General features: G+C 41.6%; 1 protein-coding gene across 1 annotated transcript in view; it reads right to left on the bottom strand.

The window, feature by feature from the left end:
• The window catches only part of bmp1a (bone morphogenetic protein 1a), a 31,632-nt gene that overhangs the window by 12,361 nt on the left and 3,503 nt on the right, over positions 1–15,768 (bottom strand). Inside the window, exons 2-6 of the mRNA XM_042421984.1 lie at positions 9,780–9,893; positions 6,669–6,794; positions 5,973–6,090; positions 4,348–4,526; positions 3,823–3,928 (exon numbers count right to left, since the gene is read on the bottom strand). Coding sequence (XP_042277918.1) covers positions 3,823–3,928; positions 4,348–4,526; positions 5,973–6,090; positions 6,669–6,794; positions 9,780–9,893 — 643 coding nt within the window. The remainder of the gene's footprint in view (positions 1–3,822; positions 3,929–4,347; positions 4,527–5,972; positions 6,091–6,668; positions 6,795–9,779; positions 9,894–15,768) is intronic.

The raw sequence follows: 15,768 nt of genomic DNA on the forward strand, positions 1-15,768 counted from the left end.
TCACTACCAAAAGGTCAAGTAAAACATATATGTTGCTTTAAATATGGCAGGACGGAACAGTTGGTCCAGAAAGACTCTTTTCACACTGATGCCTCACTTGACACTTTGCTAGTTTATCATCTCTATTTTTCTCTAAGTATTGGCGAGCAACGGCATAGATCTCTGGCCGTTACCATGGTGACATGCCTATCAACGCCAGGCATGTGCAAACAGTGCAGCCTGAGCTAACAGTTTAGACTCTGCCTTGCCTGTCTGTGGGCTTCCAGGAGCCCGTATGCTGGCTGTCGGTGAAAAACGCCACTCCAGCCGGTGTCAGAGCAGACAATGGGCACACTGGCAGGTCTCTATTTGAGTTGGCACTGCTCCATGCACTAGTCCTGAAAAATATCTCTGGAGCAATGGAGGGGGCAGGCAGAGTTGTGGGTCGGGTTACACACCCTAGACAAAAAGCACGGGGATCAGTCCTGCTTGTCCCCAAGAGATAGCAAAACATCAAGACAAGCCATGAAATCTTTCGAACAACACCCGCAGCAAAAGCCCTGGCTTCCCACGGTGATTTACTGTAAAACACCGAGCAAACACGCAGGCTAATAATGGAGTGACAAAGAAAGACACTGGCACAGGTAAATCAGCCAATCAGCGCTCTAGAAAAAGTGCTTGGAATGACTTGTGAAAAGCTAACAGGAGCCCCTTGTCTGCTAATACAGCTCTGTGAAACATTCCCGAGCAGTGGTAGCCATTCCTCTCTCATTTCCAAACAGTCTTATTGATCAACACAGTTTCACGAATTGAGACAGCAACAGAGTTGGAGTGGAAACAGGACTGGGGGGATTACCTAACATAAACATACTTTAGGACTGGGCTGCTTCATTGTGCAGCAGGCTGTAGAGCATACCACAAATTTACAAGATCATGGGGTTAAGTCCAAGCCTTGACCTGGACAGCTAGAGTGCTGAGCTGACTGAAATTCAATACGAGATAAAACCATCCTCTCCACCTTTGAAAAAAAACAAACAATTTATTAGCTGCAGTGGACTTTGTTCAGGTCACCAAAAGATCCTGTGGACCTAAACGTCCACTAGAGAGAAGTTTTGGAGTATGTTTCACATTTTATATGTTTGTTCTCATAAAAGACGTCTCTGCTTCTCTGTTTTTTCACTTTCCTGTCTTCCTGTACAATAATAAACAGAAAAAGCAAAGAGAATGAAATTGTGCAAAGTACGCACTCAGTATTTCCCCTCCATTCCGCGTGAAGTGCATTCTCGGCCTAAAGTTTGGACACACAGGGCCAGACAGGCATTTCTGTACATTGGCCTACACCCAGCCACAGCCTCCGTTTAGACAAAGATTCCCTCTCTGCTTCCCAGAATCTGTTTGCCACAAGAGCATGGCAGTTGATTTGCGGAGAGGCCCATACACTGAGAGAGTAACACGGGGCATGGGAGGGCGTTGTGAGTTGGATTTAGAGGAAAAAGTAGAAAAATATATATACAGCTGACAGTAAGAACAAAAGGACAGCCAACAGCTGGTTCTCATATCAGACTGAGGTAGTAATGATCATAGTCTGGGCTCACTCGCGTTTTGCTTTGACTTAAGTGTGCCCAGAGATCACATTACACCCATTCTGGCTTACTGAGGGCTGTCAAAACTATTCCTGCTATAGGTAGCGCATTGCATGGTTGGAGTGGCTGTTCTTGCAGCTGTCTGAAAGGTTCCCCCATTTTACAGGCAAGGTCAAAATGCAGTTTTCATACGCAAAACTGAAGTCATATCCTGTACACCGCATCAGGATGTAACCGTAATATTTATACGCCTTTGGGTGTCAAAGCTAACAAAATATTTAAGCCACTTTGCAGTGAGTGTAATGATGCCTTTGCAATTTCAATGATGACTCAGAAGCTGAATCTGACTCAACATCTCCCAAGAGGTCTATTTTGGCTTTGCAGTCACCCAGCTGGTAAATAACACTTCAAATTATCCACCGCCTGAGATGACTAGAGTAAGAGCCCAGACTGACCAGTGTTTGCCATGGGACATTTTCTAGTAAGATCTTTCCTGTGGTGCTGCAACACCCTTGTGAAGTACTGTGACAACACAACATCTGGAAGGGCTTCCTGTAACATCCGACAGTAAGTTAAGAACGAGGTTAGTAGGTCATTAAGTATGACACATTCACAGTTCTGCTTTTCCAAATACGAGTTTTTCTTCAAAACATGGTTCCAGTATCCAACAAATTCAATACCAAATTTGGTTTCAGCTAGTCCTCCACAGTTTATACATTTATGTTGATTCATCAGTTATTTACCCACTGTCCAAAGTCTGAGAGGCACAACTGAACAGTCATGTGGATCTATTTACTGAGACTGGGCAGCATTAGAAGTTTGGCAGAACTTTTTGGTCATATGTGAGGGAAACATTCATTGAAACAATAAAATTTCCACTTCCCCATTCCTAACCATATGTAGGTGATTATTAGGGATTGACCTACATTGTGCTTGGAGTGCAGAAGACATTTAGTAGCAAGGCATCTATTACAACACCTGAGTGCTATGAAGGAGGTAAAAAGCTTTGCAGCAAACAAATGAACAATGAACCCCTGTATTAGCCTGCGGTGACCATCATGCTACTACTCATTAAAGCCTCTTCAAAGAGCCTTTAGGAGCATAATGAGGTGGTTGATGGTATGAAAGCACAACTTTTACAAGAAGTTTCACATAGCCCTGAAAGTGGTGTGCAGAAATTTATGTTGTGATGAAGCAGGGCTACTGGACGGATGCTGCGTTATTGGGGTTGCTGTTGCTGCTGCTAAAGCAGCAGGTGCCGAAGAGAGGAGCCTAAAGACCGGGCTTAATTTGAACAGGCTGTGGGAAGAAACTGGCACATCCCAGACACTTTCACTCTGGCTACAAAGACTTGGCTTTCACTTTAAGAAAAAAATATTAGATGAATCAATTTAACCTTTTCAGAGATTGAGGATTTCAATCATTTTAATTCTGTTCCTATTGCAAATAATGTAAAGGAGTCCAAATAATGTGAAATATATTGGTTTGGATGCCAGAAAAGGCAAAAAACTATGGAGAAAGAACTCAGCTAGATATGAAATTGACAAAACTTACTCTGATCTCGTCTGGGCCCTAAAGGAAGATGCTAAATGGAACCAGACACATCAGATTTCTTGTTACAACTTACCTCAGGCATCAAGTGTATTATTTTTTGACTGTCCCAATATACCAATAAGCAATTTAATCCTGTCCAAATATTACATAAATCACATTAGTGCGCCTGCAGTGTCCCTAAAGCCCCATGCAATGTGAGAATTGATTGTTAAAAAAAAAAGTCCGGCCAAAGTAAACAGACAAGATGAAGCGAGTCCTGATTTCCAAGGAGAAGCGTTTGCAGCAGCTACTTTGTAAAATCCACCTTCTCCCAAGAAACAAGCTTCTATCTCTTTGCATCTGAACTCAAACAGTGAAAAGACAATCTAGACTCAAGACAGACATTCAAACAACAGTGAGGCTTTTCAAAACTCGATGTCCTCAGGCTACATGTTAGTTTTCTAGTGATTTATTAGTAGGGGAGAAATAAGCGTTTCTTTCTTCTTCCCATGCTTTGGGAATCAAGCCACATCATTCAGTAAGCATCCTATACACACAGATGTGGTGCATAACAGATGTATATAGTCATAAAACACAATGAGCAGCAATGGAAAACATGAAGATGGGTTAAAAGGTTGCAGTAGAGTGGGAAAAAGCTCAGCCTGACTTGATCTAAGACTAATTTTATGTCTGGGGTGAGTGGAGTGGAACTTGGCTTAGCTCCTACCTGGAGAATGTATTCCTGGCATAGTGCATGATACTGTCAAAGTCATAGACTTCTCCCAAAGAGTCCACCTCCCCTGGCTCCATCTTCAAAAAATTATACTCTTGTCCTGTGAAAGGAAAAAGGGAAAAGCACAGCTGAAATATGAAGCTGAGTCATACTGTGCACCCTTATGTGTGTATGTCAAAGGTGAACAGAGTTTTACTCTGGCTACGGATGCAAATGAGCCACCTGGATAAGTTAACCAGCTAATGTGTTTTTAAAAATAATGGACTGTCAAAATTAACTAAAATATTTAACATTTCTATGTGGTTCAACAGACCTAAAAACACTTGGTTTAATAGAAATCTGACTGAGGATGAGTGTATACCCCACAGTTGTTTAATTTTTCTTCCCACAGTTGTTTAATCTTTCCTGCTTTTTCCAGCTCAGCCCAGACTCTTTGTGTGTCACTTTTATTATTTCATCTCATACCGTGTCTCTCCAAAAATAATTGCTGAGGGATTGCTATGAGACCCGTGCTCCTACCTGGTTGAATGTTGTCCCTGATAATGCTGACGTGGTCATCTCGATCAGGTCTCGTGTGTTCGTGCCAGAAGCCAATCACATGACCCAACTCGTGCACAACAATGCCAAACTTATCACAGTTTTTCCCAATGGATATGGCCTGGGGGCCCCCTCCACGACGACCCACATAGGAGCAGCACCTGTGAATCAGCAGCCAGACAAACACATACAAACAGAGAGGCAGTGTTAACAAAGCCAAAATATAGTGACTAGACTTTATGTTTTAGTAAGGTTAAAAAAAAACAAGGTCACTAACACGCGAGTGGAAAGTACAGAGGGAGGCCAAAAAACTTGATGTTGCCCAAGGGAAAAAAAAAAGGAATGCGTCTCTGGCTCTATAATCTTTCTATATTTCACATGACCTGTGCGTGTATATAACGTAGCTTGTAACGAGGACTTTATCTAAACAACCTCTGGTCTGTTTTTTAGGGGAGTCATACCAGGGACCCGTCATCCACACATACAGCAGTGACATTCATTCATCCGTCTGCCAATGCAAATGCTGCGAGTGACGGTGGAAGCTGGCTGGCTGTAGCGCTCTATCTCAGCGTGACATGAAAGGTTCAGTGTGGGAGTGTGCAGGACGGGCACACATCATGGCCCTGTGGGCCAGACAGCCGCTCTCTAATTACTGCGAGCTCGGCCAGGCTCTCCTGAGACACGCCTTGAACTTTGCACAGGACAGATGGGGGCCTGCTGAATATGCAGTAGAGTCAAGCGTTCCCATTGCTAACCGCTGCCGCCTGCGTGGATAATGTCATCCCTGTTGCTCCAGAGGCCAGTTACCAAGCTAAAAATGGCTATCAACAGTTGGCTGGAAAAAATTCAGTTTCATGAGCTGCATCCGCTTTCTGTTAAACTATTTGTAATGAATGATACATATCAGTGGGAGAGCTACATTGTGGGTAATGACATAATGGATCCAACTTGTGCTCTAAATTTGTGTGAGGTTAAAACATGGGAATGGAGAACATTTAGGTTTGTGTGTCCCTTGGGAAACTCTCCAATACTTCTCTAACAGCTTTGACCTCTTTTTCTTAATATCTTAAATTAATAGGTTGCGCTGGTTTGCATTCCCGACAGCAATTGTTGTACTTAAAAAACATTTCATCATTAAATAAAAGAGCAAGTCCAAACAGGTTGTGAATAGTCGCTTAGCAACAACAAGAACCACAACCAGCACTTCTGCTGAGTATCTGTTTAGGGAGAAATGCTGAGTGGACACTGAGCCTAACTTTAGTGGAGTGGGGTGAACACCGTTATAGAGAAGCTGAGGAAATCTCTCCTTTGGCTGCAATTCTGTACACCATGTATAACACAAGTGCTGAGTGACTGCTGCAGTGTGATGATGAGGCACAGGAAACATTCCTGGCCATTGAATGGCTGTCTCTCTCAGGACTGGTAGGGGTCTGAAATAACAACTCACACAGAGACTGCGAGGATGAACAATGGTGAAAGGCTGCTGAGCAGGAGGCAGAGGGAAAGTACTTGAGCGCTAAATAATTAGCTGTAGATAAAGAAGACTCAACATAGGCTGACCATTGTTCTGTTCCTTCATGTGGGAGCTAAAAACCCCACTGACTCACCCACATGGTCGGTAGGTGAAGACAATATAGCTCTCCTCCTGCGTCCTCTCAATAAAGGTCACACAGGTGTGCTTCTCCCAGTGCCGCATGGCTTGGCGGAATATAGCCCGCTGGCTGCCTGAATAGGATGACAGAGAGGGTGAGATCAGTGGAGCTGACAGACACACCAACACACACACACACACACACACACTGTGACAGCTGGCAACCGCTTTCAAATTTTGAAGTTGTATAGAGAGTCACATAGAAATGACTTTTTCACCTCATACACTATATAAACTAACCAATTGAATAATAAATGCAAAAGGATTTTTATCTTATATGTTTCTGAGCAATCCCCAGCCCTCCCATCATTATAAAACCTTTTATGGTAACATGACTAGATGACATCTTACAGTAGTGTATTTCTGTCTGGAATTTATTCATTTCGATGAATTAGGAGTTAGTTTCAGTTAAATATGATGCATCAACACATTATTTCCTGCCGTTACATCCCCTCTTAACTGGAAATATGTTAAATTTCAGAAGCAAACACCATCAATATGTTGTTTTCTTGGAATTTACAGGACTAATTTGTGTTTTTGAGAATTAGTGACTAAATTATATCACGTACATGAATATATTTAGAAAAGTCAGAAAAAAAGCAGAAATGATTCTTTTCCTAATAAGGACGATTAGTAAGTTGGTGTTACTTACCACTAAAATTACCACTGATGACATATGGAATAACGCCTTCAGGCCAAACACGCTCGGGTCTGGAGGTGGCAGCCCTTTTCCTGCGGCGTGAACCTTGCCTATTGTGACTACTCTGATTGGTTGATCCTGAAAATGTCAAATCAAGACAACAAAAATAAAACAATAGAAATCATTAAACACATGTCTGGGTCTGACTGAGCAAGTATTTCTCTAAAACAGTTATAATGCTGTACCCTCGGATAGTTGCTAGGATGACCAATGAGGCATTTTATCCTCTCCTCAACACTTTCAACCATTCAGAAACTATAATTATTATTTCTCATTTAGAAAATTACATTTACATCCTCAAAGAGGCATTTGTTCCAATAACAGTTCTTCTCTGTTTGCACTGAATGGATTTTATTGAAGCTGAATTCTGTCTTCTCTCAAATTAATTTCACTGTTTTAATGTCACTCAGACACGCATAAATGCAGAGTAACCATGGAGACTAAGCTACCACCTAAACCTGGTGATTATAATAAGAAACATCAATAAGTGAACCACATATACGTCTATACTGTATTTCATTATTCTACAGAGCAAGGGAAACATTTTTCACAGGAGAAAGTCTTTAAAATATTTCTACATGAAACCACAGTTGTTTTTATTGGTTTTCAATCGATTTACTGAACGATGCAGCTTTGTTGAATATGAATGGAAGCATTTTATCAAGCGAAAGAATTATAGTTTTAAAGGATTCTTCTGCTTTATATTATCATGAACTTAACTGATGAAAACAAAAGTGTCTCCATTTCAATCAGGAACAGAAAACCTTAGCAGTCTGATGACCAAGAACCTGAAAAAGGCCATCATTCCAAGGAATTTAACTAACACGTATGAAAAGTATCTTTGTATTGTGTAAAAATTTTGACTAAAATGTTTAGCATAGGGATGAGCAACCATAAGTAGTCAGTGCAGGTTTTTCCTTCCAGACGACTCCTAACAGCTGATTTCACTCACTTTCTAGGTAAAGGTGAACTTCTCAATAGCTTCCTGTTATTGTGGTGTTACTGTAATACAACCTACAGATTCTCAACAATACATTGATTGCCACAGATGAAAAATGCATTAAAACAATTATTTAACATGTTAGTCTCAATATATAGTTTTATGAGATTGCCGTAGAAGAAGTAACAAGTACATCTGGTATCAGTACATCCTGCACAAAGATTCGTTAACAATACAGAAACCCTATGATTGTGTGCCTTCGTATTTTCAAACTAAATTTGATTAACATGCAAGCCACAGTTTTTTATAATTTGCTGGAACAATGTGTTCTGTTGAATTTCAGTCTACAGCACTAAAATCTTAGCAGCCCGGCAAGATCAATTAGCACGTACACTTGTGCATGTGTTGAGGAAAAGTCTGATAACAGCCTGTGTGGTTCACTGATAAGAAAGAGCGGGGAGACAAAACTTGTGGAAGATGTGTTAATTACAATAATGTGATTAAATCTACCGCTTTCATTCATGGTTAGACAGGGAGGATTTTTAAGTCAAAGGTTTTATTATTTGTTATTCTGGACATTTATTCAGCCTCACGTCTCTGTTCTTTGATTTATGTAGGACAGACATCAAGGGCAGAAAAATGAGGATTAGAGTGCAAATCAGATGAGGAGATAAGACCACACCTGTAGCAAAGAAGCTCACCACACAGCTGATTTGTTCATGTTTATGATAACAGAGCAAGATCGTAGTCCAGTGAGAGGAGGTGACAGACTGAAGTGTGCTGAGAAATTTCTTAGATGTGGGACTTCCTGGTGGCCTAATAGTTAAAGCGCATACCACATAACCGCAACATCCACTGTTTGACTCCTGGACCTGTGTTTCATGTCATACCCCACTCTCTCTCTCTCACTCTCAATATTTCCTGTCTTAATAATGTCAAATAAAAGCAAAGCTTGAAAAAATAAACTTAAAAGAAAAGAAATGTCTTGGATCCACAAAATTCTGTGAGATTTTTGCATTATGGATTTTGCATTGTAGATCTACTGGGAGCTAGTTGTGAACTGGGTGACAATACAATCATCAATTTTTTCGACTCCATCAATTACAGTTTTTTGTTTGGTTTGTTATTAAAACTTGACTGTTCTATAAAATATTTCAAACATTTTGTCTGTTTATATCCATGTTGACTGAATTTTTCTACCCTCTGAGCTTTAATTGATTTGTATTTCAATTCAAGACCTCATAATGAAGAAACAATAACGTGTTGTACAGCATGAGAAAAGTCTGAGAGCAAAACGTTACACTAAATAAACCTCACAGGCGTGCTTGATGTGTTTTCAAAGAACAGTCTATATAGTTTTGTCATTTTGAAAACTAGCGTAGCCTTTTCACTGTGCAGCATTTAGATGTGACTAACTGGCTCAAGTGGATAAATGGATACTCAGAGAGTGTGCACAGTCTAGTTTGTCTCTGTTGCAGTCTTGATTCATAATCTGTCTTCTCTTAACCTTAACTTAATTCTTCAGAGGTGACTGTGTCATCTAAATTCTGCTTCACCTGTTGGGGTAAAAGAGTTCAGATGTATTCCTAATACTGCAAAATGTTTCTTTTCCTCAACAGGCAAATTACGTCCAGTGAAAAAAAACAAAGTCTCGTCATCCGAGCGCAGACTGCAACATGCACACACTTGTTGGTTCATGCTCGCCTATAGTTTTTTAGGACTGTGGAGCATATGAATCCCTGCTTACTCACAGCTGTTGCCTAAATACTGCTTTTCATTTTAAGACTGACATTTAACCTGACAAAGCCCAGCAATTACTGTCATAAATGGTTACACAGGTGTACAAATATGTAGCAATAGCATGATAGTTGTAGGCATAAACATGTAAAGAGAGCTCAAGAAAACACAAAGCTGGCATCCAACAGGTGCTGCTGTAGACTGAGAGGAGAGTGATAAGACAGTTGTTATGTTAGAGTATAATAACATGAGAAAAAATGCGGGAAGCATATTAATTTCAGGCGTTACAATTGCAATTTTATCTAGTGTGTCAATGAAAAGCGATTTAATGAAAACCTTTCAGTTCAAGATGCAATCTTTGAAGCTGTGCTTTCCATTGATGTTACCTGTATCCGTGTGATTAACCATCTGGACGGTTCTCTGAGCCAAATCTATTATTCTGTCCACTTTAAACAACCGCAGGTCCTCCTCATCCAGAGCAATGTCTCCCAGAAAGGCAGCTGAAATAGACAAAACAGAGGCGGCACATGTCAGACGATTGTAAGGCATCTTCACAATATGGAGCATCAGTTTGCACCGCCCAGTAGCCCCAAGCTTTTCCTGCTGCTCAGACTGAATAGGCTGCATGAAGGCCTAGTCAAAGCACTTGTGGACAGCCTAAAGCGTGTAACACACACACATGTAAAAATATAAACTTCATACCTTTCTTGACTCTGTTCTGTTTACCCTTTCCTTGCAGTGAAATAGAAATAGAGTTGCGAAACAGCAGTGTGACTGTTTGGGTAACAGGAAAGCTGCCTTGTCTCGACTCCAAATTATAGGATAGAAATGTAAGCAACATATTGCAGCTCCATGACATGAAAAGAGAGCATGAACTCAGAAACCTTAGCGTCCACATGATTAATTGAGCCAAGCTCAGTCCAGCTGTTACCAAACAACAAAACTCACACTGTGTGCTTTGGCGTCTTTGATAGTTAATGAGAGCCATCAGACATGATACAGTGAGACACTGACACTGCCTCGATGGAGTAATATGGGGCACCTTGAACAAGTAATAGCTCTTTAATGAGGCCAAGGAGAGGGGAAAAAAAACCAAACAGTCCCACTTTATGAGGAATGTGCTTTATGGGATTCCTTACTAAATGCCCCATTTCTGTGCAGGATAAGCTAGGAGTCCTCTCCACAGAGACGGGCGCTCCGTTTAACAAGCTTTTAACACCAGCACGTTTCCAGAATTTATGGCCCGGCTTGTATGCAGGAGTTGGGGGTAGCGGGGGGCGGTTGAAGGTGATGGGGGTTTAGAGTTGAAGCGAGGGGGGGGGGTGGGACTGTAATCCATGCCTGAACCGGAGATGACAATGAGAGAGGAAGGGAAGGGAAGAGAGGAAAAAGGCATATCCCCTCTGCCCACACCGCAGCTCTGAATAGGGGTGGCAGATGTGGGACAGAAAGAAAATGACAGCCTTCTGGATGTGTGTTTGGAGGTTAGTGTGGTGGAGGGGAGACCAACCCTAAGGGCGAAGAAGCCGGGAGGACCGCTACACTGTAGAGTTAATAGAAGTGATTTACAGCAGCTGTGTTTGTCAGAAATTTGAATCTGTACCTCTTCAATGTGTCACCACTGATACAAGCTATGCTTACAGTGAAAGTTAGGAGAAAATTCACCCTGTGTAAATAAACTGAGTTTTATTTTAGTTTTGAGGCAGCTCAGCCTTTTTTTCTTTTTGCACACACTAAAAACGGAAAGATCTTTTTATCTCCTGCACTCGCATGAAAGTTTGACAGAGGTCTGAGACAAGAGAGAAAAGGGATGAAGTGCACAATAGAAACAAAAGACAAAAAAACACTTGGCTCGCGTCCCTTTTCACCAGGGGAGTATTATTGAAACAATCTGGAGCTGGCTTTGGTAGATGCAGGCCAGTCTTCCACCCTGCAGGTCGCAGAGGATGCACAGCAGAATGACAGTGTTTGGGATTAGAGGCTAATGACAGCAATAAGAAAAGGTGTAGATCACTGTCAGCAAGACAGGGCACGCACAGAGGACAGGTTTAAATTCCAGAGGTCAGAGAGATCCTCTAATTTGTGCTCGCAAAAAAAAAAAAAAAACACTAATTCACTCCCACCAAATCCCTGAGACACAAAACAGAGTACTAACAATCAGCACTCATTGCCAAAAACACCACTGATAAGGCGAGCTACCAGATGTCTCACAGTATAGAATGGATAGACTGACTACAAAAGGACATTTTTCTCTTTTATCGCCACATTTTTTATTGGATTCCCAGAACCGGCTGAGCACTGAAAAGAACAGACAGTACTTAATTCCAAGTCGCTGTCATATAAGCGCAGACAGAAAAGTATTCAAAGCAAATCTATGAAACTTCTTTTCACGCTATATTGACTGAGGAAAATTAAACAGCAACTGGAGGACATTTCTTATCGCATGAAGTGTCAATTTGCACCATATTAGCAGTGTGTGCAAGCCGTGACCAAATAACAAGGTACGGGCTGGCTCCCACCCCCATGAGGTTCACCGAGGGCTGCGCTCTCTGCCCATGGCTGAGTCCCAATCATCCACCACTGTGCTGGAGACAGGCCGCTTAATCCGCAGTGTCATTGTTCCCAGACAACAGTGCAGATTGAAGTGAGCAAATGCACGGCCAGGCGGCATTAGGACTCATTTCCCCCGGGCACAGCAGTCGTCCTGGAGACGCTGTTGCAGGTTTATGGAAAGACTCGCAGGGATTGTGAATTAATCCCCTTGTCTCCTGGCTTTAATTATCCACAGACACACGGTTTAAGGAATCTTTTGTACACAACTCTGGACCAGGATTGAGGACAAGCTATGGAGAAAGGTGATAAACTAATCTAGATACAGAGCTCTGTAATGATATGAGGTACAAACACAGAAGGACTCGTGTGTTATACTGTAGATTAAAGCCCAGTGAATGTGGCAGATGGCAAGTGATCACCATAGAGTACAGTGCTGCATCTCTTTCCAAACATTATTCATTACCTAAATGACAACAGCTGCAGTTGTAATATTAATATTTACCCAGAGTTAGGTAATATATTTGAGGGTATTTTGCTTCTGCTCTCGTTCACATGTCCCTTTCTAGTTAGCGAAAACAACAAAAAGAAGTAGGCATTCAAGTTTAAATGTTAATCTATGTGTGTATTTTACATGAAATAATGTCAACGAACTGAGTATATTGATGAGATGTTGGATTGAACGAATCTGATAAAGTCCCACCTCCCCCTGTCATTGAATTTTTTTAGTTAATCTAAACCATCATAATCCTTCTCATCTCAGACTGCCCCCATCAATCAGCGTATCCAGTCAGATTACACATGAGCATGAGATCTCGATCAAATTAATCCCATTGATTCGTGTAATGCCCTAGCCTCGACCTCTGCGGTGTCATACTGCAGGACTATTCCCATAAATCTCCTTCCGTGAATACCAGACCTAGACATCTGCCACTGAAACCTGCACAAACATCAATACGAAGCCTATACAGACACTAACACCAGGCCTATATTTAGAAGACCAGCCCCACTCTGATGTTTAAACTCCTTGCTGTGCTTATAGAGACATTTTCCCCATACAAGACCCCAGTGATGAAGGATGAGAAAGCCCAGCCAATATGTAAGCCTGGAATGCATCACAATACCCTGGCACCGCCTTTCACAGCCTGTGTTTGGTAACAAACACCGCATTTGAATTCCAATAGAAGCTGATAGTGTATTGCGTTAAGGTGATTACCATCTGATGACAGTGTTAGTATCACTTTTTAGGTTTCATTCTGTACCAGCCCTTTCTGACAAATGCTGGCCAGCGTAGCCATTGTCCCCTTTACACACGTTACGTTTAAAACTGCAAAGAAAAAAAGTAGTCAAGTAACAACTGGTGCAACATGAATATTGAAACAAACTATTTCTAAGAAAGAAAAAAAAATACTCTTAATTATACAGTGAAGAATGATGAATTATGCAGGTCGGTTGGCGTGTAAACATGGTACCTCTCTCCTTTGTAAAAACAACAACCATTATTTCTTCAGCAAATGCTTACCTTGACATTTCCTAACACTGCAATTTGAGGCCAAGGCGGGAGAAAAAAAACCTGCTTATCTGCTCGTTTCAAAAAGGTTGTTAAGGTATAATTAAAAGAGAGGTTCCAGCAAAGAATCAAGCTTCAGCCTGAGATTCAAGTAATTATTTTCCAATAAGAGCCTGAAGTCTCATCAGCCACAGCTGAGATCAAGACCGAGTTACTGTCAGCACACCACAGCTTCGATCTTATTGATAAAATGAGAGCGGCCTCAGCTGCAAAGGCCACACAGCAAGAGACTGCCTCCCCTTTAACATTTCACACTCCATCAAGCCCATTAGCAGATTGGATTTCCCAGCTCATCTCTGCCACTGATTACTGATATACCCTACTGCCAGTCGAACCCCCTCTAGTGACTCATCAGCTGGCCATCCATTTGTCTTTTTTAATGTCAACGATACACAGTATTTGAGTTCTCTACATAGATGAATTAGGCATCACCACACTGCGGGGATTTTCACCTTTGACAAAACTTACTTGGAAATCTAGACTTCATATTTGTGGTTTAGACAGCAGACTGTAACACGTACAGTCTGGAGTGAGGAAAAAGACAGTTTTCTGAGAACAGATGTCCTGAGGAAAGTTTAAATGGGTTTGTGGATGCACTAAATCTGGAAGGTATCTTCAATTTTTTCCATAAATAATAGCCACTGTATCTGCAGCTGAGGAAAATACTAAGTATTTTCTGTTCCCTCCAGTACAGGTGGGGGGAAGAGGAAAAACAATTCTTCCAGATGAAAAGCAGCATAGCACCGGTGAATTATTTAGAACAAAAACAAACAGTGAATTATGAAGAAGTGACTGTTAAGCTGCTCATTATCGTAGGCTAATTGGGCATCCTTTGAGCCAAAGCAATGAGCTCTGCCAAAGCTGTTGTTACTTAGGCTCCGTACCCAGGCTAGGTATTAATGTAATGCAAGATTAGTTATTACTTAGCTCTGACGACAAACATATTGTTCCAACTAATGCACTGAGATCGTGCCAATAGATCGGCTCCCTAATCACCTGAACCCTGCGGAGAGAGAAGTGGCAGGGGTCCTGTAATGTAAAAAAAACACCCAGTGTGGGCTCAGCTATACAGAGCCTGCATTCCATGATAAAAGAAAAGCATCTGCTTAAGTGGTGCTTAAAGGCCCAATCATGAAGTTCAGCAAACAGCCCCATCAGTTTCCAAAGCAGGACTGAGGGACGGAGCTGAGTAACGAGTGTCATCTGTTTGGAGCTGCCTTTTTTCTTTTTATTCATACAAAATCCAAAGATAAAAATAAAACTGAGGTTTGGAAACCAAAAAAAAGTCTGACAACAAATATACTTAATGTGTCCCTAGAATATGCTGTTTTACATCTTTATATGAGACGTAACAACAAACTAAAATCTTTAATAATTACGTGCATGACTGCCTGATGGGTAATTATAATGTAGTAGGACATGGTGGTTTTGCAGAGGTGCCTTAACAAGAACAGTGGGTGGCTTTTATGAAAAGATAAAAGCTCTGAAACACTTTCATTAAAAAAAAAAAAGAAAAAAAAAATCAGGCTGCTGTATTTTAAATGACCAAGCCGTGGTGGAAGGCTGACAGCGAGAGGAATGACATAAGTCAGCAACTAACTCTTCAGAGGCAGTGAGCACACTGTGGATAACCTACCGAGCACCTCTTGTGAATGGCCTGCACTCACCTCACCTCGGCTGGTGTAGCAGAGTGCGACTGGCCTGCACTCCACCTTGAAACCGTGCTTTCCCTTGGCACAAGGTGAATGACCTACAGTCTGTCTGAAGTGCCAGTCAGAGTAGAGAGCTGGGGGGGTTCAGAGAGACGAGAAAACCGCTTGCATAAGAGAGGACAGGAGAAGAAGGGGTGTTCAGGTTTCCCCGTCTGCAGCTGAGTCCACAGCAGCACAGGAGCTCAAACCCAAAAGTCTGAACAGACTGCACAGACGGGCAATACTGTCACAGGGGTCTTCAATAGATTAAGATGTCTGCTTCATAAATGAATGCATACATACACGTCAAACCAGCCACTGCCCTCATGATTATCATTTAAGCAGAGAAGACAATGAGCGTGACTGGTTCTCATCCATTTTTCATTTTGAAAATGAGTGGATCTAATCTCAGTGGCTTGTTAGAGTCTTAAATGACTTCCTGGGATGCTGCCAAGTTGGAGTTCTGCAAACTAAGGAATTTTCCACTGGTTAACTTCCTAAATAGATGGCATTGCTTCAGTGTTATTGCGCTGCCCTCTTCAATCAATGCACATTTCTATCATG

The sequence above is a fragment of the Thunnus maccoyii genome, chromosome 9 (genome assembly GCF_910596095.1).
Source record: "Thunnus maccoyii chromosome 9, fThuMac1.1, whole genome shotgun sequence".
NCBI classification, from domain to species: domain Eukaryota; kingdom Metazoa; phylum Chordata; class Actinopteri; order Scombriformes; family Scombridae; genus Thunnus; species Thunnus maccoyii.